The sequence below is a fragment of the Cercospora beticola genome, chromosome 6 (genome assembly GCF_033473495.1).
Source record: "Cercospora beticola chromosome 6, complete sequence".
Lineage (NCBI taxonomy): Eukaryota > Fungi > Ascomycota > Dothideomycetes > Mycosphaerellales > Mycosphaerellaceae > Cercospora > Cercospora beticola.
The window spans coordinates 824,881-852,703 of NC_088940.1; the positions used below are offsets into that span (position 1 = coordinate 824,881).

The following is a 27,823-nucleotide window of genomic DNA, read 5'->3' on the forward strand; positions in this document are numbered from 1 at the left end:
CAGTATCTGGCAGAGCCCATGCCCGTCTTTCTGGATGATTGAGTTGAAGTTCCACGGTTTGAGAAGATGCAGCTCATCAATTCCTTGCTGGCTGCCAGTGCCCTGGCCTCACTCGTCTCGGGTCAGGACGTTTGCGGGACGACTGGTCTTGCGATCAAGATACCATATTTCCGGAGCAAGGCAAAGTCTTTGAACACAGCAGCGGCTTGCGGAACGCAATGTGCGGGTGACAAGAAGTGCAAGAGCTATGCTGTGGGTGGTGGTTATTGCCTTATATACAGCTCGCCAGTGTAAGCATGGTTGCTACCCAATCTGCGGTTGGTATCACTGACGATTGGCAGTCGCCAGGCATTCATGAAGACATCGAAAGGCACACTCAAGTACTACGACCGTGTCTGCGCTCCTGTCAAGTTGACACCTCCCGCAAGCACAACCACGACGCCAGCCGGTGGAAATGGCGGCTCTTCGGGTGGCACGCCAGTGCCCGTGGATATCGGTGGCACGATCACAGAACCGGTAATTCAAATCGCAGACAGCACGCCGCTGCCATCCTCCGAAGTCGTCTTCCCAGTCGATAAAAAGAGCTTTATCGATGCGTACACGTACCAGGACGACCCGCTGCCGTCGATCGTCGCCATGGGTTCGGCACCTCCTGCAGATGGTCTGCTGATATCAGCGACAAGTCTTCCAGAGGCCCCCTGTATGATGGATCCCACGAGCAACGAGCAATTCAACATTGTAGACTCGGGCTTCGTGCCACTGGTGTCTCGAACCCGAGTCGGCATAGTGCCCCTGCCCACTCCTACATCCGAAGCTCAGGCTAAGGCAATGGGACCTGCTGACGATCTTCCCCTCCAAGCATTCTCCTTCAGCAAGCCTGCAAATGCTCCCAATGGCGTCTATGACATCGTTCTCGCCGGCAGTACGCCACAGTATCTTGCCAAAACATCGCAAGGAACGCTGGTGCTCACTCCATCGTCCACTGGTCCCACCGAGCAACGTCGCAACAACCAAAACATCATCACTTCCATTTTCGGGTTGGACTGCAAAGGCCGAATTACTGTAAAGCAAGGCTCCACTTCGTACATCTGGGAAATCATCAATGGCAACGTTCGATTCACTCCTGGCACATCTGAGAGAAAGATGTCGACCTACCCACTCAAAAGAGCTGCCGCCGCAAAAAAGGCGCGAAAGGTCCGCCGCAATAAATATACCGAGGGCGTGTTCCCACGCTGCCCCAACTCTCCACCGGCATTGGTGGCTAGGGTCAGACCTGGGGCACGTCCTCCAGGCAAAAACGGCTGTGGCCCTTCCTAGGGGTTTGACTGGGTTCCAGATTTCAGCTTTGGCAGCTGCTGCGACGGTCACGATATATGCTTTGATAACTGTGAAGAGGGCACCTTCGAACAGTGTAACCGCGACTTTGGAGATTGTATGCGTTCGCAGGGATGTGCGCATCTCGACCACTGGTACTCTTACTTGGTGAGTCTTGACAACAGCAACAGGGAGAGGAATTGAAAGACTGAATACTAACACATGTTGAAACAGCCCTACCTCGCCTGCCGCACGGCAGCAGATTTCTACGAATGGTCCGTAAGCCTGCCGCCGGGGAAGAAGGCGTTCAAAGAGGCCAACGAAGACCGGTGCGGTTGCTACTGTTCAGGCGCCGCTGGACTCTGCGGCCGCTCAGGTGATGGCTTTACCTGCACATCCATGTTTGGAACCGATACAGAAAACTGCGGAGCCTGCGGACGAGTCTGTTCTCCCAAATCTCGATGCGACATGGGCTCTTGCAAATGTCTCAACGACCAATGCGGTGGGCGGTGCGTCAGTCTCAAGACTCATCCTAAGAACTGTGGCAGCTGCGGAAATGTCTGTGCCTCCGGATACTGCTACGAAGGTCAATGCTACGATCCCCCAGCAGACAAATGCTCCGCGCCGTCTCCTATGCCCAACGGCGACTTCTCCCAGCCTAATGCCGCTTGGGACTTTTGCCAAAACACCTTTGCCAGCATCGGTTTTGCTAACAACGAAGGCATCTGCACTGGTAGCGTTTCCAATGGTCAACTATCCATGACACTGTCAAATGTTCTCACGGTCGAAATCAAATCGCTGGTCAAAGTTTGTCCTGATAATCAGGCGTACGAGTTCTATTTCACGCTCAAAAAGACCGTCGCTGCGAACGCCAACTCAGGCGTCGAATGCGCATTCGGCTACAAGTTTGCAGGTCAGAATGAGAGATTGCCTGATGCGTCTATCAAAACAAGCTCGACTGAGGACAAGAGATATGGACCGTTTGATGTGGGGCCTTTCGTTGCTGGTCAGAACGGGGTTACGCAGAATGGTATCGCGCTGGAGATTCCGTTTACGGGTAAGTTGTTGTGTGCTAGTATTGGCACTGCGACGGTGGCTTTTGATGATTTTGAGCTTGTGCCGCGGCAGTAGGGCCGGGACCATCATGACTAGAGAGTGTATAGAGAGCAATATGCAAAGAATGATACTGTCTCGCAACGAAATGAAAGATTTTCATGTTTGTCATCTGGTTGATTGATATGCAACGGACGGGACCAAAAATAGAAAGATAAAAGGATTGCGGTTTTGGCTACTTCATGCTTTCTACAATTGCCTGCGCCCATCAACACAAATCTTCCACACAAACACTGTTCTGTTCGACCTTAAGCCAACTTCATGAATTCAACATTCTCCTCACAACCTCGCTTTCGATGCGCCATCCCAAACCTCCGCCGCCGCATTCGAAATACAAGGCTTCCCCGTCTCTTTCACCTTCGCCCGATAAATCACTTTCCCGCCCTCCTTCCACATCTCCGTCACAATCGTCTGACCGGGCAACACAACACCCGCAAACCTCACTTTAAAACTCTTCATTGCGCCATACGATTGGAAGATATGTTTCCCTGTAATCCCAAACGTCGCCAGACCATGTAAAATTGGTACTTCAAATCCTCCCACTTTGGAGAATTTGGAATCGATATGGAGCGGGTTACGATCGCCCATGAGACGATAGATAGCTGCCAAATCTTCGGAGGTCTTCTCTTCGATGATTTTATCTGCTTTGCGGGATGGAGGGTTGTTCATTGCTGTCGCGGCTCCGCGGTCGGAGGGTGTACGTTGGCCGCCGAACCCGCCAGCTTTGCGGATGAACATTGTGCCTTCGTTGTAGAAGATTGGTTTTTTGGTGGATTTGTCAAAGGTTGTGTTGCCGCGTTTGACGATTGCTGCGTTGCCTTTGTCGATGACTTCGATGAGTTTGCTGTCGGTTTCGAGGGTTGCTTCGGTGGGGATGGGCCATTGGAGGATTTCGAGGTATTGTTCTCCGTGTAGAAGTTGGCGGTAGTCGAAGTTAGGGACGATGTCTTGGAGGTTCCAGGGGGCTTTAGCGAAGTAGGTTGGGACGACGCCGAAAGTAGGGATCACGGAGAAGTTGTCGGAGCCTTCGAAGACAAGGTCTAGATCTGTACGTTTGGCGCCTATGCCTAGGTTGTAGAGGATTACGTCGCGATCGTCGTAGGTGTAGGTGGATAGCTCGGATTTTGCTTGAGTGGCTTCGAGGATTTTGGCGATATATCCGCGCTTGGCTCGCGACTCCTTGCTGTCATCGAGGCCGGCGGCTTTCACTGCCATGCCTGAAGTGTATTTGTTGCCGTCTTGTGGAGATTCTGGCCAGTCGGCGTCTTTGTCGAAAGCGATGATCTTGGGAAACGCCTGCAATGTTGTTAGCATCCGGGTGCGATGTGAGTGTCTAGGGCAATCTCACCTTTGCTACAGCCTCAACGGTCGGAGGACCAGCCTTGAAGTCAAAGTCCATGCCGCGTGCACGATTCCATCTGGTATGCGCAAACCACCCGCCAGCTGCCTCGAAAATGCCTCCCGTTGCAGGTGGCTTTTCGCTGCACAGAGCCGCGACAAGTGGTGCGACGTATTCCGACTTCATTGCTCGGACGTCTGCTTCTGGCCAGATTGTACGGGTCATGTTAGTTCCGGCTGCTGGAGCTACAACATTGACCGTCACGTTGTACTTTTGGCCCTCTCGTGCGATGGCCTTGGTGAAGCCCAGGACAGCGGCTTTGGCTGCAGCATAGTTGGCTTGACTGTCTCATGATTAGCGCAGTTTTCATGCCAAGGTGACTTGAACGTACCCAAAGTTGCCGTAGACTCCTGACGTGGATGTGATGTTCACGATGCGGCCGTACTTCTGCTTCACCATGTGTGGCAAAGCAGTTCTGATCGTCTTGTATGTGCCTCGCAGATGAACACTTAATACCTGGTGCCACATGTCATCTGTCATGTTTGCGAAGCTGCAGCCTGTTAGCAACAGTGCACCCTTCCTGCTGTAGATTTGGCTCCACTTACGCCTTGTCGCGAAGAATACCTGCGTTGTTCACGAGAATATCAATGCGACCATGTGTCTGGAGCACAGCATTGACAACAGCATCGCCTTGCTCTACAGAGATGTCGCAATGTGTAGCGTCTCCGCCTGCTTTGCGAATTTCCTCCGCTACAGCTCCAGCGTTGACAACGTCGTTGACAACAATGACAGCTCCGTGCTTGGCTAGCTCCATCGCATATGCTCGACCCAGGCCGGCTCCCGCTCCTGTGACAAGTGCGATTTTGCCCTTCAAGCCCAGGCCTTCAGCAGACAACGGCTTATTAGCCGGAAGACCGGCCGTGGTCTTGAGCAGGCTCATGATGTCTGCTGACTGGTTGGGATGTTCTGCATCAGTGAAGTCGACTATCTTCTTCCAGTTTTCGATGATATGCTGGCCAGACAGATTCTCGTCAGGCTTGAGCAATACTCCTTTTGAGCGCTCCCATCGAATTTTCGAAAAGTGACCAGCACCAGCTTCGAAAATGGACCCAGTCTCGCGACAACTTTCATGGGTCAGATATCCAACAAGCGGGACAACCCATTCTGGTGCCATCAAATCCATCATCTCCTTCGGCCACACAGTCTGGGTCAGTCGAGATGCGGCCCCAGGCGCAAGCACATTTGTTAGAATATTATATTTGGCTCCCTCCTTCGCAAGCGTCTCGGCCAAGCCAACCAGAGCGAATTTCGCGGAAGCATAATTTGACTGGCCGAAGTTGCCAAACAAGCCAGAAGCTGATGTTGTTTGAATGATGCGACCGTACTTCTGTTTGCGGAAATATGGCCATGCTGCACGCGTAGTCTTGAATGCACCGTGCAAGTGCACATCGTGAATCACATCCCAGTCGGCGTCTGACATCTTTCGTAGCGTGATGTCCCGCAGAATGCCGGCATTATTGACTGTGAAGCGATGTTAGCACCATGAACGAGACAACCGTTTGGATCCTTGTTACCCAGGATGTCGATGCGACCAAAGTTGTCAATGGCAGCCTTGATGATCTTGTCGCCTTCTTGAACGGGATCATAGTTGGCCACAGCTGTGTAGCCATTCTTCCTCAATTCGGCAACGACTTGATCGGCCACAGCACCGCTTCTTTCGTTGGTCTTCGCGTTGAACGAGCCACCCAAGTCATTGACAACGACCTTTGCTCCACGAGCTGCGAAGAATCGAGCGTACGCTCGGCCTAGACCGGCACCCGCACCAGTAACCACGCAAACCTGGCCATCGTATTGTAATTCAGACATTTTGAAGCTGTCGTCATGCAATGTCTCACTATTCTGGTAAGTGCATCAAAAGCTGTTGTCAAACAACATCAATAGATCGAGAGACAATAATTGTATAGAGTGATTGACCTAGAAGTGATCCATGGGTGAAGCTGCCAGAGCGGGGCGGCAGAGCCGAAGCCGAGGGGGATGACAATTCCCGGCTGACTCTGCTTTTGGGTTTGAGAACTGCGCATTTCCGTGCCAAATCCGCAACCACCGCACTGGTGCGATCGAGAAGAGAAAGCCATGGCAAAGTTCGCTGGGAACATATCAATGCTCAATGATTCGACGTCGATGCTGAAATTCAGGAACCTGGGAGGAACGCGGCCTCAATGCTCTCAAGCCATAGCGCGAGCCGCCTCGAGATGTCAAGCGGATAAGGCCAGAGTCGAGGACCTTCGTGGAGTCGTGAGAGAGCGGAGTGTTTTGCGTTCAACTGCCATAGACAAGGCTTCGAATCTGAACAAGTCAATGAGGTATTTGAGCATACGGTTGCAAGCGCTGCGAATTCACATGCTAGTGTTACCGATTTGCGAGACAATTCTGCCAATCGAACGCATCGCTTCCGCAGGTATCAGCGGGAAAAGCGTGAGTGTATGTGATGGCCATGAAGACAGTGCTAGAGCATGATATCCAAATGCTCGCTTTGACCTCGAGCTCGCTGTGATCGAAGCCAGTGTGGATGAACGAAATCGCTCTTGTTCGGGAATCTTTCAAGGTACGGGCGATTCCTGGTCATGCCCATAGCTCAAGAATAAGACGGAGCGGTCTCAGACAACACGAGCTTATCAAGGCTTGATGCTTACTAGGCTGTTTTTGTTTCATCTAAAGAAGCACAGCTTGCTGGGATTTGGGCTGGGCCATTCGCGGGACAAGGACGAATCTGCCATTTTGATCGAGGTGGACAGGCTCTGATTTGCGGTACTTACGCTTCCAGTCAAGGTCAGGAGATCGAGCGGCAGACTCAGATGATGAAATCGATTGCGTGAAGAGTTATTGGAAGGAGTGACTCGCTGGAGAAGAAGGAAGACACATGTGTTTCGGCTGATTTCGGGCCGAGATGTTCCCTCAGAACGACACCGACCTCACACGCCGAGACTGCACTCTGTACTGGTCTCCAACACACCGAACACCATGAAGAATCTCGACGACGGACATCGGCCATGGTGGCCTGGGCGGGAGGATCACAGATGTGCCGCAGTCTACGTTCTCACCGACTGCGACGCGCGGCTAGCAATGTAAACCTCGGCTTATATACACCTTGTAAACTTAGTAGCCCCTCACAGGGCTTGTAAGCTATGTAAGAATCGGCTTCTCAATCAAACTACGTCCTGCTATTTAGTATAAACATAATTAGAAGCCTTAAAACTACGATAGCAGATAGGGCGCTAATTAAAGTAAGTATTCGCGTCCGGATTAGCGTTTAAAGGATAGTAATAATCCTTATAATAGGAGGTTTATAACCTTATCTACGAACACCTTAATAATCTAGTATCTCTTAGATACCGAATATACCTTAAGAAACTATATTATCTATATTAAGTAACTATAGATAGATACTACGAAGAGATTATAATATAGTACTTCTAGTTTAAGGAGCTATAGAAGGAATATTAAGCGTTATTAGCGAAGTATAAGCCTAAGAAGGTTAAAGATAAGCTAGCTAAATACGTCGATTAGTACTAGTTTTAATAAGTAATAGGCTTTCTCGGCTCTCTAATTAGTTAAAATTATAAGGCCTCTACTAATAAAAAGAAAGTAAAAGCCTATAAGCTAATTAGCTAGGAAATTACTAAATTAATATAGTTTAAATAAGATTTAATTAGTCTCTTTAGATTAGTATAAATTCTTCGATATTATATAAATTCGGTAAACTATAAAAGTATATTATTTTAATTTATAGTATTATATATTATAAAAGTTAAACTAGAGGCTCTAAGATAACTAAGAGATAAATCTTACTACTAGACTATAGAGACTATACTTCTATACGATTATATAGAATAGTAGAAGTATAGAGCTAATATATTACTTCGGTTAGACTTTAGAGAAAAGTAGCTTTAGGTACTCCTATAATAATAAGGTAGTTCCGGGCTAGCTAGACCGATTAGTAGGTAGGTAGAGTCTCGTAGTAGTATAGAAGAGGTAGGTAATAGACCTAAGTACCTAGAGGTATATTCTTAGGCCTAGTAAAGTTAGGTTAATATAGAGTAGAAAGCCGGTTAGAGTAGATAGCGATAGCGACTCTAGCTAATTAGACGCCGAGAAATACCTCTAAACTATATAAGAGAATATAGAGAATATAGAAATCGATTATTCTATAGTCTCGGTAGCTTTCTTACTATTATCGTCGTTAGAAGTCGTATCGCTAGTATAATTAAGTATAGGCTTAACGTTAATAGCCTCTTCTATAGTATAGTTTATATACTCTATTAAGTAATAAGGTTATAAGATAGTAGCTAGATCGGAGATATCTAGCTTAATAGCCTCTAAGTATTTAATATCGTTATTTTATACCTAGTAGTTCTAGTATAACTTCGTTAACTTAGCGGCTCGCGTAGCGCTTAGTCGATTACGTTTCTTAGTATAAATAATACTAAAGGTACTCTAATTACGCTTAGTAGAGCCTATAGATATCCGGATCGATAAAGCTTTCTTTATAAGCTTTATAAGCTAAGGATCCTTCTAAATACTCGATATAGACTATAAGGTAAATACGTCGATATACTTCTAGTTAGCTTTACTCTGCCGAGCGAGCTTAACGTATTTCTACTACTATTAAGGAAGATTATTGCTCTATACTTTAATTAGTACGCTAAGTCTCTAGTTACTATTAAAGCTATATTTATCTAGATTGTCTATAAGCTTACGTAGCTCTATTTCTATATATACTGCCTAGCTATAAGGTAATTAAGAGTTATAGATAGCTTATTATTCGTATAAGTACTACTTAATTACTTTCTACTTATTCGACGTTAGAGAGCTATTCTATTTAGCTCGTTCGAATAAATTACTAAGGTACGCTATAAGCGTAAGAGAGTAATTAAGTACGATCTCGTCGTAGTATAAACTTAAGGCTTAGCGTAGTTCGTTTAGTAACCTAATAGGACTAGTCTTAAAACTAGTCGTAATAGTAGAGTCGATCTTAAGCTAGAATAGCCTCTTCTTAAGTAGGTTAAATACTAGATAAACCGCTAATATTAGTAGCTTGTCTACCTCTAATTAAATAGTTACTTTAAGTAGCGGATTAAAGAGCTTAAGGAGGTAGTCTACTATAGGCTATAGGCCTAGTAGGTTATAGTAGTCTAATATCTCCTTAAAGGCTATCTTCTATCTACTATTAAGCTTCTAAAGTAGATTATTTAAGTTAGTTAGGAAGGCCTTAATCGCTTTCTTCGTAGTATTAAGAAACTTAAGAAGCTCGATAGTACCTTACTAGCGTATACGGCTAGGTAGTCTCGGTTTAGTCTATATAAGCTTCTTATTCTATAACTATTTCTATATACGTACGCGTAATAGTCTATAAGCTTTAATCTAGTATATAATACTCTTTATAATTTAAAGCTAGTACTTAATTATATTATTTAATTACTAGTCTATACTAATAAGGTTCGTATAGTATAAGAAATAGATAATATACTTAATCTATAGATAATCTTTATAAATAAACTAAGTAGTAGTTTTATTATTCGAGGCGCTATCTAAATAGATAGCTAAGATCCGTATATTATTAGATTCGGCTTAATCGATAATAAGCTTTAGCTACTAAAAGATATATTTACCTATTATTAACTCGGCGTCTATCTTAATATAAGAGTATAGCTAGGACTTCGAATACGTATAAATTAGTAGATTAAGAACGTACTAACTCCGAAGGTTTAACTAGCTATCGCTAATTAGAGTAACGCTCTCGTAATTAGTAGACTTACTAATATCGTCCTATAGAAGTCTCGTATCTTCGTAATCTACCTTATCTAATAGTATACTAGATAAGGTAGGTCTAGATAGTAGACGCTAGTTAACTCTAAGAAGCTTAAAAACCTTTAATAGATTAGTATTCTAGCCTATATTAAGCTCCTTTATATTATCGAAGATATAGATATACTAAGTATAATTAAAAGCGACCTTTAGCTCGGTAGTAAGAATCCGAACTTAAAGTACTATTACTAACTCTTAATACTATAGTTTTAAAGGGCCGTTAGGTAAGCATTCGTAGATATACTAGTATTTTTTAATATAGATATAATTATCGCCGGATTACTAAATACTATAAAATTTATATATAAAGCGCTTAATACTAGAATACTAGTCCTTATCGCGTTCGACTATTAACTAGTATATATTCGAGTTTAGAACTATACTCTTATAAACTACTACGTCTTCGATCTTATACTACTTCTAATTATATAAAGGAGCTTACTATAGTAGTACGGCCGGTAGATTAGCTTCTTTTACTAGCTAGCGAGGCGATTCTATAGTAGTAGTCTCGCTATAACTACTACTAGATAATACTATAGTTAGAAATACTATTCTTCTAGGCGTCTTTAGAATTAGCTTATTTCGTATAGACTACTTAGTATTCTTCTACTATCTACGAAGTATCCGGATTAGTAGTAATACGTTTATATTATCTATATTAGCCTACGAAGTCCCATTGCATACCTCTACGCGGTCGCAGGTAGAAACAGATAGCTTCGGCTATGCTAGCAAAGTGCAGGGCGGCTGGGCACCTATAGAGGCAGGAAGAAGGCGACAAAAAGTCCAGAGCTTCGACCTAGAGAGACTAGAGAGCTCCTAAGAACACGAAGACGACGCTAGCGCGGTATAACTACTATAAGATTCCAATACTCGACTACAGGACAGCCCTTCTAGGTAGTAAATACTACTATAGGTCTAGAGGCTAGAGTAGTAACCTAGGCTCTAAACAGGCTAAAGAGGAGGAACTAAGTATACCTAAGGGAAGGCTTTAATAAGAAAGAGTAAGGATAGTAGAAATAGAAGAAAGGAACAGTAGTACCCCTACGGACACTAGGACAATTAGCTACTAGGAGCCTTTTGTCCAAATAGGAGACTCTAGGGCAGACTAGTCCCCTACCCTAGAGCCCTCTAGAAACCTTAAGTCTAAAGGCAGAGCATCTAATATAAGCTATCTAACTCTATACTATACTTAGAGCTGCCTATAAAGACACCTACTACTATTCTAGACATTCTGCAAAAACTAGAATTTCTCTAGATATAGGTTATATAACTAGGTGCTAAGGAAGGTTAAAATCTAAGTAGGATTTATATAGGGAGATACCTACCCTAGGAACTAGCAAGAAAGAGTTAGACATAAGATTAATATAGATACTAGCGTAGGGACTAGGACTATATATATAGGCTTAAGTCCCTAAGCTAGCAAGCAAGAGGATTAGGCTCCTAAGTAATAATAATATAAGAAACAACTAAGGAGAACTGCTACAAAGGATCTAAACTATTAAGACAACGCAAATTGTCCTAAGGAGAACTAGAAACTACGGAAGCGGTAGGCTATATAGAGCTTGCTACAAAACATAGAGATATAAGGGAGTTTTTCTGCCGGAGTGCTAGTACGAGGGCTTTTCTACCTACGAAAAATATAGGGCGTACTACTTACTCTAGTTAAAAGAGGTAGACTAGCGTATAAGAGTTATCTATCTATCTATCTATTATCTATATTAACTTCTATCTCGTCCGCTATAGTATCTATATTACTAAACGCTAGAGATTTATATAGCTTCTACGTTATCTTCCGCTTATATTTCTTTAATAATTCTATTTCTACCTCGTTATTACTAAAGCTCTCGAATATATCGTCGGTAGCTAATAGCTAGATAAGCGGCTAGGTAGACGTAGTTTAGTATCTATTCGAGCGTCGAGTCGCTAGTAGAGGTAGTTTCTTAGATAGAGGTAGTTTCTTAGAGTCGATATCGTCGCTAACGCGTTTCTTTATAGTATTCGCTACTTTTATAGCCTTCGCTAGTTTCTTTAGTACTATTAGTAATACGCCTACTAAACTACCTAGGACGAGTTTACTATTAGAAATTATATAAGCCGCTAGATTAGCTAATATAGGCCGTATAGTTTGTCGCTACGTACTACTATTATAGTATAGCTAGCCTATTAAGGCGTAGCTAGCCTATTAAGATATATCGATAGGTATAAGATAGTTAAAGTACTATAGATCGCATAGTAGGTGCGGAGAGGTCGCTTACGGATGCCTTACAGCCTGATTCCTTGGCTTACCAGCGGATTGTAAGCGCTTACGTAAGATTTTACATCGCTACGCGCGGCACCATGACAGGTCCGCAATGTCCGAACGGCGTCAGTGAGATGCACCTGGCACGGGGAATGATGCCTATGTCAGCGATGATCTGCAAATGGACCCCTGCACTAGTTCTAGTGCCTGAGACGACAACATCCTTCTCGTAAGAGGCAGTCATGCCTCAACGTCAGATTTCCAGCACTTCGAGTGCCAGTCACTGCTCCGTTATTCGAGATGATCACCATAGCACGAGCAGCAACGCTCCTGGCAGCCATCTTCGGCTTCGGCACTGCGCATAATACCGGATGTCCCTATGGCGGCGATTTGGCATTCCGCATGCTGGAAAGCAACATTGCGCGACGGCAAGGTCTCGAAGCAAGCAATGCGTCCACAGGTCAAATCGAGCTGGGCCTTTTCCAGCAGGCACTCCGCGAGGGCATTGCCGTTACGAGCGATTCGAGCCAGAGACGAAGGTGGCAGGAGATCCTTGAAAGCAGCGTCACGAGTGCCAATGGCACGCTTTCCAATACTACCAGAGACACTGAGCTGCCACTGGACCGCCTTTCAATAGGTTCGGCTATGATTCAGCTATACAACGAGACTAAAGACGAGACTATGATCCCGACAATCCGAGCCTTGCAACAATCGGTGATCGACCAAAAGCGCAACGAGAATGGAGGGCTATGGTACTACGATAACCAGGCCAACATTTCTGCGTATCACAATCTCAGCTATCTGGACGGCATGTTCTCGTATGCACCTTTTGTCATCTTGTCGCAGGAGTTCAACTTCACAGAGGATGCCACGAATTTTAGCGAGGAGGCAGCTTTGCAGCAACTCAGGATTCTCCGAGGCATTTGTGAGCGCGAGGATGGTCTCTACGTTCATGGCTACGATCCCACGAAGGATCATGCTTGGGCGAAGGATTCGGAGAATGGGGCGAGTCCCATCGTTTGGAGTCGCGCGCAGGCCTGGTATACTCTTGGAATTGCGAATACCATCGCTCTCACGGAGACGTCCCACAGCACGGCTGCACAGACTTTCAAAGACTATTATCATGACCTCATCGTGGCTCAGCTTGATGCAAGTGACAAGGCTGTGGAGAGCGGAGGCTACGGTGTCTGGCAAGTTGTCGATAGGCCGAATGAGATTGTTTCCGGCAATTTTGTTGAAGCAAGCTCCAGTTTGATGACGGCATATTCAATGTTGAAGGGAGCCAGGTTGGGATGGCTGGAGTACGAACCTCTCAGACAGCGAGCTGAAACCACAGGACTTGGACTCTTCCAAGCCATCAGGCGATATTATGTGACCGAAGAAGACGGAAACCTCAACCTGAATGGCACGAGTTCTGTGGCTTCTTTAAGTGGCAATGTGGATTATGAGGTAAGTGCACTCTGCTGCGCTGATTTTGCACTCGACACTAACAATTTCGAAGTACTATGTGAGCAGACCAACTGTGATGAACAGCTTGATTGGCACAAGCGCTTTCATCCTCGCTGCACTAGAAGCAGAGAAGAGATGCTAGTCTTAACTCAATACCCTGATGGCAGCTGTGTCTCTGCAGGATATACGACAATCCGATCGATATCAGCACCCAACGTCCCATTCCCGTTGGACAATCCTCCAATTGTAATGGTGTTGTTATTTCCCTCATTCAACGTCAGCAACAGTGGCGTCGACAAGATGATGCTCTTGTGAGAATCGCGCTGCCGTAGCTCATGCACCTCGGTCTCGTCGCCGTTTACAATAACACTGCTGATGCGTCGCAGAACCCAAGTCCCGCCAATGCGATCCGGAGTTCCACCTGGCTGGTCACCGAATCCCATGTCGTCTGTGTTTTGATAGTAGAACGAGACCCATTGGGGACTACCACTGCCTTCGATACCTTCGAATGTCACAGTGCTCTCATTTCCAGAAATACCCGTCACGATCAAACCTCCGCTGGCAAAGTTCGCTTCTTGCTTGAAAGCATCTCCTTCAACGATTGCATCTTTGCCGTAGTAGGTCTCTCCTTCCACAGGCTTCCACGTACCTTTCTCGACATCGAGGTCGTACACATCATGCCACTCGAGCTCGAGCGTCTTGTTCTCTTCGCAAATCTGCATCGGAAGCCAGATGTATCGACTCTCCCAGACAGAGCGAGAATCCCATTGATCGCCGAGGTACAGGTACGTGGTCTGTTCGGTACCATTGATGCGAATCGAAAAGCCGGATTGAGAGTTGTATGTTCTGGTGTATGGCTCCGAGACGAAGAATGGTTGCGACCAAGGACCGGAGAGGGAGTCGGCTCGGAAGGCGACGACGTCTATTACAATTGTCAGCACTACGCAGTCCATGTACATCACCGAGAATCAGGCTCACTATTTGGACGATATCCAGTCTTGTGGCTCATCAATGCCCAGTAACTCGTCTCGGTCTGGATGATCGTTGGCGCTTCAAGATCGAATTTATCCCATCGAAATACGACTTCGTCGAGCTCTGAGATTCCATCATTGAAACTGGTCAGATAAACATCACGACCTTCTCGTCTGTCTCCATTTGAGTACAGAGCGTATGTCTTGCCGTCTTTGTAGTCGGTGAACATGCCGAAATCTTGCGACCAGTTTCCTAGAGGTGCGATGGCGTCGACGAAAGTGTACGGACCGGTGATGTTGGGAGATGTTGCGAAGCCTTGGAGAAGCCAGCCGTAAGTGCTGTTGTCGGCGTGCCACCACATCTGGACGACGAGTCAGTTTCTTGTGCAGTGGGAACATGAGATCATGGAAGACCGCTTACATGGTACTGCTGTGCAGGATCGCTCCAAGCGACTTTAGGTCTCTGGATGATGTGCTCTGGCCCAATATATGGATGACCTTCGATTGGCTCTGTTTATCAAAAGTTCTCAATCAGCATCGTTCTCAATTCAACGCCTTGAAGTACGCATTGATGAGCATACCTAGGGCCAGCCCATGGTACTCCCACGTTCCAAGATCGTCAGAACTGTACACCGAAACACCACCTCCCTCTGGCTGCTCCTCCGTCTTACGTTCGCCAAACCAGTAGAACTTGTTATCCTCATGACTGACTGTAATACCACCAGCATGAGCATTGACAAAGTTTCCTTCAGTATCAAGCCATTTCCCTCCAGGCACAATATACTTCGCCTGGGCCGCAACAGCCAGAGACAGACAAACGATCGATTTTGACAACATGTTTGACGAACGCTCAGAGGGATCTCAAAAACAATTCACAATGCCTCTCTCGCACTTTTCTATATGCATGTGACAACAGCACTGTGATGTCGTCTTGCAGGATGCAGGGTCGGCGAGTATTGGACCGAGCTCTCCTCTCGCCAAGCTTCTTGGTTACACTTAGGGTGGTGATCTTGTGCAATAGTAGCACTACGCGACCCAGTTTGCCTATTTTGAACAAGACAACAAGATCTTGAGTTGGAAATGCTGTGGGTCAATTGTTCCGTCCTATTGTGACTGTCTGGTACCTGTCACGCCTGGGTGCCTGTGTGCATCACGAGATGGAGACTGGTTTGACCCCCAATCCTGGGGACGCTTGGCAGCATTGCAGACCGCTTTCAATGTAATGAATTGTTATACAGGTGTGAAGGCTAAGTCGGCTCAATGATGGTAGATCTGGGGCACATTTGACTCACTGCCCATGACGCTTCTAAACGCTCTCCAGAACTTCAAGATAAGCCTTACTGTCGAAAAACTCCTCCAAGCGCGTCATCAGAGTACCATCTTCATTGAAGTGTATGATCTGAATCATATCATACTCAAAATCTCGTCCACTGGGAACAGTAATCTTGAGCGGACTGTACACCATCGCTCTCTTACTCTCAGCGTCGAAGATTCGTTGCGAGGGAGTGATCTAAGACTTCTGTCAGCATGGCCGAGCAATAATGTTGATCATCCATGGCTGTTTGAGTTCACCTTGAACGATTTGAAAGTCGGAGTTAGGAGATCGTGCCATAAGTCTCGAAATTCCTCCAGATTCAATTCTTTTTGTTCGAGTGATGTTGGGAGCGCTTGGAATTTGAAGTCGTTCGATCGGACGGCCATCATGTTTTCGTAGTCCCATGCGTTCAGAGAGTCAATTGTGATGTGCACAACTCGCTTGATGTTCTCGAGAACAGTCGTTGTTGACGCCATTGTATAGAACGTTTCCAAGAGATCCAGAGGGCGATCTCTGTTGGGTATCGGGACCGTTCGCTTCCAATGGCTGCCTGATGATGCGGCAACGTAGACGACATGATACCTCTCCTTTATGTGTTCTCTCTCATGTTCCACTTCAAAGCCCTGCTGACAGATCAATAACACTGGCGACGGTGGCACATGGACTGCCTGAGGCCCCGAAAGCCCGAATTCCCGTATCATGACAAAGCAACGAATCCTTCGAACTGCCAAGACAGGTCCGAGGTGAACACAATTCTGAGTTGCCATACAGCTCTCATGCTTATCATTTCTACGTCAACCATTGATCATACAAATCATTCAAGAATCGTAAACTCATGCCCAAATCTCCACGTCCTCAGGCTTGACCATCCACGTTTGTGCATAGCAGTCTTTGATCTTGCCGCCAGTCAGCCGCGACTGCGCCAGCTGCAAGCTCCTGGTAGCTGTCTTTGGTCTCGACACGAGGAACAAGCGTCGGTTGCCTCCAGTGGTATAGAAACAAGTCAGAAGAGTGTAAGCCTTGCTGTCAAGGGTCTGTAATGGTCGTCAGCGTGTGTGCGTGCCATGAAAGAATTCTCTCCACTCTTACCTCGCCAACGTAGACATAAGGTCGGGCTGCATTCTTGGTTTTCGCAGGCACGAGTGCCATGGCTTCCGACTCTGGCACATCTACGTGTGGCTCGCCCAATGTTATATCACTCCAGCCGTGCGTTCTCAGATTCTTAGAGTTGAACTTCATTTGTCGTTCAAGGTAGTCGGTCATGACAATGCCATCCCATTCTGCCCAAAGAGACCCGGGCACCGGTTGTGCGGTAGCCGCTCCCACTCCGAGGAATCCTTTTTCATCCTGGATGATCTGATACGTGTTCGTGTAGTCCTGGATCATGATGAAATCCGTTCCCTCGGCATAACCGTCGAATTCCACATCTGCTTCATCGATAGCGTCTGTGGCTTCGTCCGCTAGCTTTTCAAGAGCCGCCATTTCGCTCGCATCGAACTCTTTCTCCCAGCTGTTCACGAAGTCGAAATCCGCGTCATTCCATAACTCTTCGCGAGCCCGAAGCGGTTTGGTCGTTCTCTCCGCCCCAATCTGAGCCCTTTTGTGGCTGGCATTGTTTTTCGATGGAATGCATCCGCCCGCGATCTTGGACTCGAATTCGTGGAGTCTAATTTGGCGCCACCCGCCAATGAGATTGATGAACACGAGATTGTGAACTGCGGAATGGGTCAGTATGTGGTCACTTGGCGGATCATTGGTCAGTTCACTCACATTTGAGATCCCAATCAATGCCATTGCAAGTGTTTGCCGTGCCGTCTCTTACGACCACGAGGTCTCTTCTCTCAGTGCCGCCCTCTCCTCTTTCGCCGCCCTCCTCACCATTTCCTCCATCTCCCTCATCGCCGCCACCACCCTCTTCTCCATCGCCATCTCCTCCATCACCATCCCCGCCGTCACTATCGCCACCATCTGTCGGAGGCGATGGTGTGCTAGTACTATACTTGGCTCGAGCATTGACGCCTGGCTGTTCCGTTAGGGTGACTGTGTAATCTCCGCCTTTTCCAATTTTCTTCAGCGGTTCAATCACGACTCCAAGGCCGATCGATAATGGCACGCTTAGTCCCGCTGTAAGAGTGACCTCCGCGCTAGCATCGAAGATGTTCTCGAACTTCGGCTCGAATGTAGGCTTCTCGCTTCTTTCCGGGTTGACATAGTCAATTCTCGTCTTGAACTTGCACGAGGTCATTTTTACGCCTGCCATGATGTTCCCGTTGGCATTAAGTTCTGCTTGATAACTTACACGAGCGTCGATGAAAGCACCAACAATCAAGAGGTTTTGGACCGAGAAGCCGATTTTCGGGATGTGGCTACTGAACAACTTGGCCTCGTTGCGATATGCTACACTGCCCTATCACTCAAAGTTAGTCTGCAGGTCGGCAGAAGAATCTGGCAGTCACTTACATCTGCGACCAGGCCAAGGGTGAACTGTCCGGTGAAGTCTGCATCACAAGCGGCGTAGAGACTCTTAACACCGTCGGTGGAAAACTGCGCACGCCCTTCCACGTGAACTTGTCCTTTGATATGACAATCCACGCAGTAGAGGCCAAGGTTTGCATTCATCTCAACGTTATCGATGCGCTGACCTTTCTTGACATCGAATAGTTTCCAAGGTCTTGCCCACTTGGCAGGCGGGCGACCAGTCGTATCGAGCCACCCGTCTTCTGGCTTGATGTCTACCGGAACGGTCGTTTTCAATTCTGGGTTCCAGAGCTCCAATCCTTTGTTTATGGCATATTTGCCGACCTGGTAGCCTGGAGTGTGTTCGATCGCGGTCATGGCTGCGCCTCCAAGCGCCTGCCCGGCCTGCCCGGCCTTCTTGAGCCCGCGTCCGATTTTCTTCAACCTCTCCTTCGCGCTTCGGCGCGCGAGCCGAGTGTGGCCAGCGCTGGAGTGAGGGGACTTGACAGGGGGACCAGGTTGCCAAGTACCCCATGTGAGAGTAGCCTGGGAGAGGACGCCACCAATGTCGTGCTCCATGGTAACTGCAGCCCGTACAGTCAGAGACTTCTGCTTGAAGGTCAAGGTGGAGACATCCCAAAAGCTGAGCTGGTCGAATAGGGCACCGCATGTGTCAGAGTTTGTGACGAGCATGAAATCTGTCACAGCCTGCCACTCCTCCTTGACCATAGCGAATGCAGATTGTTCCGTGAACACAATATCGATAGCATTTGTCGAGCAGCGTACATCCTTAACGAACACAGAATGTTCGAGAACAACTGCTCTTCCGGAAAAGTTGGCAGTTAGGTCGGCGAATTGATGCTTCTCTAACGGATCGGGAGATCCAAAGTAGAGCTGCTGGGCAATCTGAGGGATCAGATCGTTCCAGTCATCCAACTGACGATCCCATCGCACTGTAGGCTTCAGTCGAGGGCTGGAACATGTCAGCAGAGTGCGAGCGTCCAGTTTGCAAAGGGAAATGCTTACATATCTGGAGTGCGACCGGAATCGCTGTCCCGAGCCAGGAATTCAGAAAACGAGACTGGAGAGGCATGGCAAAGGCCAGAGGCAAGCAGTGCCACTAGCCGCCGCGACAGCATCTTGTCTGGGATCGAAAGCGCAGGGGAAAGATCCGAGAAGAGCGCTCTATCGAACGCTGGCGCGGCGGTCGTTACATACGACGAGATAGTCGCTCACGGGCCAGTAGCGCTCTAAAAGGAGCGTCGGCGACGCCGTATGTCGCGGCTGCACGAAATGAGACCACGAAGTTTCTGTTTAGCTGCCATGCTTCGTGGTACAGGCGGTATACATCTGTGCAGCAATCGCTTAAGCAGAAGCTACGCACGGTAGGGGCGTTCGGCTGCAGTGTCGTCCGCTCCCAGAGTTCAGACCAACACGCGTGAAGGCGATTTTGCGACTGGAGCAAGTCAGCTCACTGTCGTCCAATCCCTGCTTGCAGCCATTGAACGATCATGTGTGGCGGATTAGGTTGGTTCCAGATCTCACACGTGGGCGCCACCATTCCGGGTTTTGAGCCACGAACGAAGCATGTTTAGTGAGCTACTTTGTGGCCGGGTCATGCCACGCGACATGATATTGGCACGCCTTTCAAGGCGGCAATGTGGCCACACAACAGCCATGGCGCCTGGCCTGCTCCGCTTGTTCAGAGGTGGAGTCGGCTTCAATGGCAATGATAGGAGGTTTTCCCAAGATCGACTCTGGTCTTAGGACTGCTCACAACGATCAATGGCAGGTAATGGGGTTTTTCCCGGGCTTCGGGTGCCGTTGAAAGATATGACCACACACGACGCCAGCGATGTGGCCAAACCTGTGCAATAATGACTCTTCGTTCTTCGGACACTTGGTAGCCAGGCAGCAACTTGCGTGCAAGCCAGGCCCTGGTGTCGACCAAGCATAGAGATGCTGCTGCGCACCGTGTCTCACACCTTCAATAATCCTGTAGCAACAGATGGGTCGTCTGGCTCGGCTATGTATACCTCGTTGCTCATTCTAGTCAAGTGCCCCAAGAGTCCAAGAGTCGTTACTTGCGAGACGAACGGCGCGAGGGGGCTCCGAACGTGTTAAGAGTGTGCATAGGACAGCGCAGAGCCTACAGGAAGCGATATCGTTATGGTGAATGGCGAAAGGAAGCGAGTTGTGGTTCTGGAAGGTTTTGATCAGCTGATGCCAAGAGGTTCAGTCATCCTGTGGCTGTGACTGAACGTCCATCGGCTCGCATGCCCACCTTCTGACACCCAGCATTCTTTTCTACACGCACATGAGACACTACTTCTTCGCGACGCGATGTTCTCGGTATTGCTACGAGACCCACACCCTCCAGCATCTCCCGTGATGACCAACGAAGTTGGCGGCTGATCACGCGGTCGGTGAATAACCCAAGATCGCCAAGGCAGCTGTCTCCATCTCGTGGCGCGTGCAAACTTCATGCCTAGCGAGTCGCGCTGGCGTGGGTGAAAGCTGGTGTCACGGAGTCACGCGAGTCCTGCAGGTATCGTATACGGCAGTTCACTGTATTATTTGCGCTTCAAGTAGCTTCGGTATAATCTCCAGCAAGCGTTCCCCGTCAGCCTCCTTGGATCCAGATTCCAGAACCACGTGGATGCGGCAGGCGTTCTCGTTGCATCCCTCATTCGAGTAAGCTGTTTGGTCGTCCTCCACCTTGAATGTCGCTTTTCTGTGTCAAACATGCACGGGTCGAGCATGCTATGATGAGTCGCAAATTCACAAGCAGCGCCTGGCGCTTGCACGAAGAGGAGCTGCTGGGTCAAGTACACTGAGTAGAACCCATTTGTGGTCCCGATTTAGCCGGCAGCTTCATCTCCCGGTATGCATCGTGCTTGTGACTTCGGCCATCTCTGGCATAAACAGGTTGTGAAATGAGCATCTGGAGATGCAATGTGTGGTATTGTAGAGAGACTGCGATGTCTACGGCGGCGAAATGTTGTCGAACCAGCTGCCAAGACTCAAGGTTGAAAACGGAAATGGCAACAGCAAGTTGCCGACTTCACCTCATCACAACTCCTGCAAAACTGTGACGTAGTCTCTACCGACATCATGTCTGGCGACCTAGCACCAGACTGGATCCTCAAAGCCGCATTGGCTACTCAAGATACCGCGCACAAATCTTTTGTGCGAATGAAGCCCGAACTCCGAACGCAAGATGAAGGACTCACGATGACTGTGCTTGGCTGTGGAACGATGGGAACAGCGCTTCTCAAAGGACTTTTGACCTCGCTGGAGACTAAACCACAGACAAGTGATGATGGGCCCCACCAAATACCCACCAAATTCAACGCTTGCGTCCGCAGCTCGACTGGCGCAAAAAGAGTCCACGCTGCATTGGAGAAATTTGACGCCAATGTGCAAGTTTTTGAGGACGATAATGTCACTGCAGTCAAAGAGGCAGATATGGTTCTTCTTGCATGCAAGTCTCGTGTATCAAAAGAGATTCTCTCTGAGGACAGCATGCGTGAAGCATTGGAGGGCAAGCTGCTCATCAGCATCGTGGCCGGTATACCGCGAAAGCAGCTTCTCAACGTTCTGTCAAATCATGACGAGAAAAGGCGGAACAATTTCATCGTCGTTCGTGCTGCACCAAATCTTGCAGTCGCTGTGGGCGAGAGCATGACTGCCATTGCAAGACCGGGGTCCGAACTTGACGAGGAGAAAAGAGAACTAGTCGATTGGATCTTCAACTGTGTTGGAAAGATTGTATATCTTGAAGAAGATCAGATGCCAAATGCGACAGCGCTTTGCAGCTCTGGTCCGGCAATCTGTGCTTTGATCGCAGAATCACTGGCTGCAGGTGCGATCCGTTCGGGCGTGCACCGCGAAGAGGCCCACGCCATGGTCACTCAGGTCCTGAGGGGAACCGTCAGCTTACTAGAAAACGGTGAGCATCCTGCAGCACTAAAGGAAAAGGCATCTGCGTCCGTGAGGACTGCCGCTGGTATAGATGTCCTCGAGGAGAGTGCTCTGCGAGCCACGATTTCGAAAGCCTTGAGCCACGCTGCACCAAGTACTGCTTCCGAGCGGTGGTAGATCTTGAAACGGAACTAAACCGATGGGGCTGCCAACAATCACCGTGGTCTCATTGATGTCATTCAAGCGTTGTGCGAAATCCATGTGATCGGCTGCTCATTGGCGATGGTACTCATGCTAGAAAACACGGGAAGACCAAGAACCGTTGTCTCGGACCGCATCTCTCTGACCATTAAACAACTCAGGACTTGCTCAGCCCCTGCCTCCAGTAGCTATTTGCGGGCCTTCGCGGAGAAAATCCGCCAAGTCGACAGTATCGTCTTCACTCCATCGCGGCCTCTCCTGACCTTTACCCTTGCCAACGTAACCCACGCTCGCAGATTCTCCGTCAGCGGGCGCCTGGGGCCCAGCTCGCAGGAACTCCGCTAGATCGCCAGTGCCTCCCTGAGGCGGTCGCGGCCGTGCATCTCTCGCTTCAACACCCGTGTTCAATTTGCGTGAAGGGGTCTCTTGCTGGTTCTTGTGCATCCGAGCCGTGTGCTTCCACACAGGAGAAGCATTGTTCTGCCGAAGATCTGTAATATGCGTGATCGACGATTGTGGTCTATACATCTCGCCGAGCTCAATCTTTGGAGGATGATACACTCTCGCCGGAGACCGAAGATCGTCGCTGCTGGCCGAAGAACGGCTACAGCTGGTCAATGAACCTTTGATTCTGCTCACGATCTTACTATTCGGCTTCGGTGTTGCGCTGAGGTCGTACGATGAGTTCAGTGGCGAAGCATTTGGCGAGGCGTGAATATTGGTGAAGCGCCCAAGACCAGGATTGGATCCGTGATTGACTCCTGAGAAGTCGTACCAGTCATGTGCACTTGGACGTCGGCCTCGGGATGACGCTGGGATGAGACCAGCCATGGCTTTCCGCAACTTTCCACTCAGTAGTGGTCCAAGGACTGGTAAACAGCAAATGATCATTGCAAAGCTCGATTCGATAGCCATCCATGTCAATGCTGGCATGCCATCCCACGTCGGATCATCCGTGTTCCATGTGCTGTCTTTGAGAAATGCCATGCGAGCAATAGATGCGGCGATGACAAAGGCTCCGAGCCCAAAGATGGTGAAGAGCCCGAATCTGTTCGGACGTGCTTTGGGTAGAGCATGGACTGCAAAGAGTGGGAGCGCGTAGATCTATGCCAGTCAGCAATTTCCCGCAAACTCAAGATATCTGCCTACTGAGATACTTACGAGAAGGTCCAGCCCAGTATTGAATGACGCATGACTGTAGAAGAAAGCAGTCTTGTCAATGCATTCAGGCACATTGCCCCCGGCGACAGGTTCTTGGTGCACATCCCAGTTCTTCCAAGTTGCCTGTATAGGCACGCATTGCCAGACAGTTCCCAAAGTGAAAGCTATTCCAGACGTGATTGTAAATAACAAGACCAACTTCACGATACTCTTGATTTTTCGATGTCCAGTGAACACCCGCAAATACAGACAACAGAACGACAGCTTCGTGAAGGTGCCAAGCAAAATGAAACAGATCCAATAGAGATAGATATACTCCAGTGAAACAGATACAGAAGAAGGCGACGGGATGTCTGTCTTATGTTTCCCGAATCCGTGATGAACCGCCATTCCGCCGAGAATGGTTTGGATGAGGATTGCTGTCCACGCGATCGACAACATGAGGTCTTCCCGCCACACTTGTCGTTGCTCGAGGCGATTCTGAGCCCGCCATGCAACCCTGGCGACGTAGAAGGCTGTGGCAACTAGAAAGAGGGTGATGGAGATTGCCAAGAAGACAGGCCCGCGGTCTTCGACAGGCGTTGATGGGCCATCAGATTGTGAGAGCTCGGACATGTCTGCTAGGTCGCTTGTTCTATGTCCTTGATGTGTGGCCTTGTGGATTCCTGGAATGAGTTACGATGGAAACCTTAGCTTAGCTGGAACATGAGAAGATTTTGCAAAGAGAGTTTGGGGACAGTTGCGTTGTGTTATGTTTGTGGTAATATACATCTCATTCACGATTGCCACTATGCGATCTGACTGTAGTGGTGTCAGTCGTGAAGATGTGCTGCACTCTGAGCAAGTCAGCTGCCTCGAAGCCTCCGGTGGACAACGACAAGAATCCTCATACCAGAACGCATCTTATCTTACTGCGCGCTCTTGAATGCTTCGTGATTGGTCAACTGTGCACTGCTGGAGCCACGTTTCGGTGAACTCGTCAGCCCCTTTGCAAGTCGAAAAAGTGTTCATGGGCTGGCTCAGGGGAATACTTCGTAGACTGAGTGGCACAGAGGCTCTCCATGAAGGAGCCAACTGAAAGCTGGGCGCATTTGGACATCCGCACGATCTCGCCGCCGCAGGCGATTGTGGGATCAGAAGCAGTCTGCGGCCTCGACTTTGGAAATCTGCTTTTAGTTGATCCAACAAGTGTCTCAGCTGGGAATCCATGCATCCGTAGCAGACGAGTACCTCGAAATCTTGAATGTCGAATGACGAGCGTAGATAAGATAGTGTACGATAGGTGCTACTGCAGCACTGTTGCGGTTGCCAGAATGCCTGCCTGATAACAATCTTGTTCTCTGCCCCTTCGAAGATTGCCCGTGGTGGAGGATGAGGAAGATTCCGCTTGCAAGTCGACTCGTGTGGGTAATGGAATGCACTAAGGTCGACTTTCTTGTGTAAAGCGCTCCTGAAGGCGCCTATATCGTGCCATAAGTCCGGGAATGATTCGAAGAGGTTGAGCAACGGGCCGATCTCCAGCAGGTCAGACGGGCAAGGCCGAGAGTTGGTGTACAGTAATTCGTATACTGGCAAGCGTACCTCTAGAGGCAATTTATGAAAAAGCGAGCGAGGTCGAGAATGCCAAAGTCGAGACATGATTGTATGCTTTGCTGGTCGAGCACAGACGGCCGATGTGCTCGCCCGAGAGCTGGCGACGTCTGTGAACTAGTGCAAGTGAGCTGTGAGAGATTTATACGTCGCAGGCATTTTTTTTTTCGCAACATGATCGGTAACTACGTGGCGGCGCCGTGGTTCGCAGATGTCAGAGCCAGTGAGTGTACCACTATTCTTGAGCATGTCGAACTTAGATGGCTGGCTGGCCAAGCATGATGAACTGATCACAAGCCTTCCTTGGTGGAGAGCGACCGCCTTGATGCACTATCATCGCCGTCTTGCTGTATGTGGCTAAGGTTGAGACACGTGCAAGCCTGGTTATCGTGGTCGATGCAGGAAGGTTCAAGTGTAAGTGTACGTGTAAGTGTAAGTGTAAGCGTAAGTGTAAGTGTAAGGTTTGGGTGTTGCTGCCTCAGGCGCCCAGACGGCCGACATGACTCGCGTCAGAATTTCCATACTGCATAGATTCCACCACTTCACAATCGCCTCGATTGCGACCTCGCTCCGGTTGGGCCAGACTCCCGCAATATGGAGAAGCGCAAGCACGATGGTGGTGGTGACGCTGGGCCTCGCAAGGCGCCGAAAGCCAGCGGCGGTCTGTCATTCGCGCAGAAAATGATGGCCAAGATGGGCTACAAACAAGGCTCTGGTCTGGGGAAAGAAGGAGAGGGTATCGTGAATCCGATCGAAGTCAAATTGCGACCGCAAGGTGCTGGTGTGGGTGCCGTGAGCGAAAGGACGGAGCAGTACAAGCAGGAACAGAAGCGGGCGGCAGAAAAGCGCGGCGAGCAGTATGAGGACAGCAGCGAGGAGGAGCGCAAAGCGCGAAGAGCGCGGAAGAAAAAGTCGCAAGGTGTGAGCAGCGGGACAAGTACTCCGGGAGGGGGTGGTGTAGGCGGTGCGCGGAAGCCAAAAACGAAGTACAGGACGGCAGCAGACATTCAAGCCGCGGCGCCGGGATTAGATGTGCCACCGCAAATGCTGAGCTCGATTATCGATGCCACCGGGAGCCAGACGAAGACTCTAACGAGCGCTGCTGGTCTTATGACCCCAGCAGGGTTCCAAACGGCCGACACGGAAGCCGAGAAGATCGCCAAACGCGAGCGATTGGAGCTGGAAGCTTTTATTGAAGCCTGGCACGGCATTCAGGAGCAGAAGGTCTACGCTGAAGAGCGCGCAGGTCAAATTCAAATCGAAGCAGATCAGCAGAAGGACGAGGTCGAACGGATGCAGGCTGTTGTTGAGGCTGTGGAGAACTTGCGCCTGGCCATGATCTCCAGCGTGACTGGTAGCGAAACGGAGTCTGAATGGGCCTCGCTAGTCGCGAAGTTGAAAGACCTACAGGAGACCCACAAACATGATGTTCAGCGATACGAGCTCGGAGATGCTGCCATCGGCGCCTTGTACCCACTCTTCAAGAAACGCCTAGCTGCATGGGATCCTATTGAAGAGCCCGATCTTCTGGTATCTGATCTGCTTCAGTTACAATCTCTCCTCGGTCTGGGCACAAAGGACGAAGTTGTGACTGTACGGCACGTCAATGAGCTCGACGAAGACTACGGGAGGTCGAAACGGCAAAAGGCCACTTCATCTTACCAAACTATGATTCATACTATCTGGCTGCCCAAAATACGCACCACGATCACGAACTGGGACGTCCTCGATCACGCGCCTTTGGTCAGGCTTGTAGAATCCTGGCGGCCACTTTTACCGCCATTCATATATGCTCACTTGATGGATCAGCTCATCGTGCCCAAGCTCGCATCTGCACTCAAAACATGGGATCCAAAAGTTCGCACACACCACCACAAGAGGGTCACGCTGAAATACGCTGCACCACACACATGGCTCTTTCCGTGGCTGCCCTACCTTCCGCCTTATCAACTCGACACTAAATCCGCTGGCAGCTTACTATCCAGCGTCAAAGACCGATTACGAAGGGTTCTGGACAATTGGGACATCGCGACCGTACTTCCTGGCCTCACTGACTTCCGCAATATTCTCCATTCTGAGCTCGATCATATTCTGGTCCGACATCTGCTTCCAAAGCTTGCTCGGCATTTGTCGCTCGAATTTGAAGTGGACCCCTCAGACCAAGATCTGACGCCCCTCGAGAACATCCTACGATGGCAACCGCATTTCAAAACGGAAGTCTTCGCGCGACTTCTCGTGGCAGAATTCTTCCCGAAATGGCTTTCAACTTTGCACCTGTGGCTAACCTCTGAAGGGGCCATAATCGGGGAAGTAGGTGAATGGCTGAGTTGGTGGAAGCAGCAAATTCCAGAGAAAATAAGCAAGCATCCTGATGTCGCGAAAGAATGGCAGAAAGGAGATGAAATGGTTAACAAGGCTCTCGACCTCATGGACGAAGGCGTTTCAGTCTCCGAGCTGGCTGCTCCCGCTGCTGGACCAGTCCGCCCGATTGCCAAAGAGGTCGGCAAGAAGCTCGAAGCACAAGCTGCCGCGACAACCCAACTGCCAGATAAACCCGTGCCGGACTTTAGAGATATAGTGGAAGCTTGGTGTGCGGAAGAGGATCTCATGATGGTCCCGCTTCGCGAGGCACATCCTGAAAGTGGCGCACCGCTGTTCAGAATTACAGCTAGTGCTACCGGAAAGGGTGGCGTGGTTGTCTATCTTCAAGGCGATGTTATATGGGGACAAAAGAAGGGCGACAGGACTAAGTACGAGATACTGGGCATGGAGGAGAAACTGATTGAACGGGCCGAGGGGAAGTGAGCATGATGCGCAGCTACAGATCGCTCAGGCCCAGTATACCGCGCTCTGCAGTGCCACAATCCCCTCGCGCTATCCGCCGA

General features: G+C 48.9%; 9 protein-coding genes across 9 annotated transcripts; 4 read left to right on the forward strand and 5 right to left on the reverse strand.

Moving 5' to 3' along the window:
- Window positions 1–66: 66 nt before the first annotated feature.
- RHO25_009433 (uncharacterized protein) lies at window positions 67–2,445 on the forward strand (the record flags this gene model as incomplete). Its single annotated transcript, XM_023600968.1, has 5 exons — window positions 67–290; window positions 342–1,266; window positions 1,318–1,482; window positions 1,549–1,643; window positions 1,863–2,445. 5 exons carry the CDS (start codon window positions 67–69, stop codon window positions 2,443–2,445), a joined length of 1,992 nt encoding a protein of 663 aa, XP_023453278.1.
- A 261-nt stretch (window positions 2,446–2,706) lies between these two features.
- On the reverse strand, window positions 2,707–5,632 carry RHO25_009434 (uncharacterized protein; the record flags this gene model as incomplete). The annotated part of the gene is made up of 5 exons (XM_023600969.1): window positions 2,707–3,723; window positions 3,776–4,109; window positions 4,158–4,316; window positions 4,372–5,287; window positions 5,341–5,632. 5 exons carry the CDS (start codon window positions 5,630–5,632, stop codon window positions 2,707–2,709), a joined length of 2,718 nt encoding a protein of 905 aa, XP_023453279.1.
- Window positions 5,633–12,170: 6,538 nt separating this feature from the next.
- Window positions 12,171–13,461, forward strand: RHO25_009435 (uncharacterized protein; the record flags this gene model as incomplete). Its single annotated transcript, XM_023600970.2, has 2 exons — window positions 12,171–13,319; window positions 13,372–13,461. The coding sequence occupies 2 exons, from the start codon at window positions 12,171–12,173 to the stop codon at window positions 13,459–13,461; spliced, it is 1,239 nt and encodes a 412-aa protein (XP_023453818.1).
- A 125-nt stretch (window positions 13,462–13,586) lies between these two features.
- On the reverse strand, window positions 13,587–15,127 carry RHO25_009436 (uncharacterized protein; the record flags this gene model as incomplete). Its single annotated transcript, XM_023600971.1, has 5 exons — window positions 13,587–13,625; window positions 13,682–14,241; window positions 14,298–14,652; window positions 14,712–14,800; window positions 14,872–15,127. 5 exons carry the CDS (start codon window positions 15,125–15,127, stop codon window positions 13,587–13,589), a joined length of 1,299 nt encoding a protein of 432 aa, XP_023453817.1.
- A 469-nt stretch (window positions 15,128–15,596) lies between these two features.
- Window positions 15,597–16,081, reverse strand: RHO25_009437 (uncharacterized protein; the record flags this gene model as incomplete). Its single annotated transcript, XM_023600972.2, has 2 exons — window positions 15,597–15,800; window positions 15,863–16,081. 2 exons carry the CDS (start codon window positions 16,079–16,081, stop codon window positions 15,597–15,599), a joined length of 423 nt encoding a protein of 140 aa, XP_023453820.1.
- A 357-nt stretch (window positions 16,082–16,438) lies between these two features.
- On the reverse strand, window positions 16,439–19,201 carry RHO25_009438 (uncharacterized protein; the record flags this gene model as incomplete). The annotated part of the gene is made up of 5 exons (XM_023600973.1): window positions 16,439–16,639; window positions 16,695–17,320; window positions 17,376–18,012; window positions 18,066–19,035; window positions 19,089–19,201. 5 exons carry the CDS (start codon window positions 19,199–19,201, stop codon window positions 16,439–16,441), a joined length of 2,547 nt encoding a protein of 848 aa, XP_023453819.1.
- A 1,975-nt stretch (window positions 19,202–21,176) lies between these two features.
- Window positions 21,177–22,163, forward strand: RHO25_009439 (uncharacterized protein; the record flags this gene model as incomplete). Its single annotated transcript, XM_023600974.2, has 1 exon — window positions 21,177–22,163. The coding sequence occupies one exon, from the start codon at window positions 21,177–21,179 to the stop codon at window positions 22,161–22,163; it is 987 nt and encodes a 328-aa protein (XP_023453814.1).
- Window positions 22,164–22,355: 192 nt separating this feature from the next.
- RHO25_009440 (uncharacterized protein) lies at window positions 22,356–23,963 on the reverse strand (the record flags this gene model as incomplete). The annotated part of the gene is made up of 2 exons (XM_023600975.1): window positions 22,356–23,291; window positions 23,349–23,963. 2 exons carry the CDS (start codon window positions 23,961–23,963, stop codon window positions 22,356–22,358), a joined length of 1,551 nt encoding a protein of 516 aa, XP_023453813.1.
- A 1,569-nt stretch (window positions 23,964–25,532) lies between these two features.
- Window positions 25,533–27,743, forward strand: RHO25_009441 (uncharacterized protein; the record flags this gene model as incomplete). Its single annotated transcript, XM_023600976.2, has 1 exon — window positions 25,533–27,743. The coding sequence occupies one exon, from the start codon at window positions 25,533–25,535 to the stop codon at window positions 27,741–27,743; it is 2,211 nt and encodes a 736-aa protein (XP_023453816.1).
- Between the last annotated feature and the right edge of the window lie 80 nt (window positions 27,744–27,823).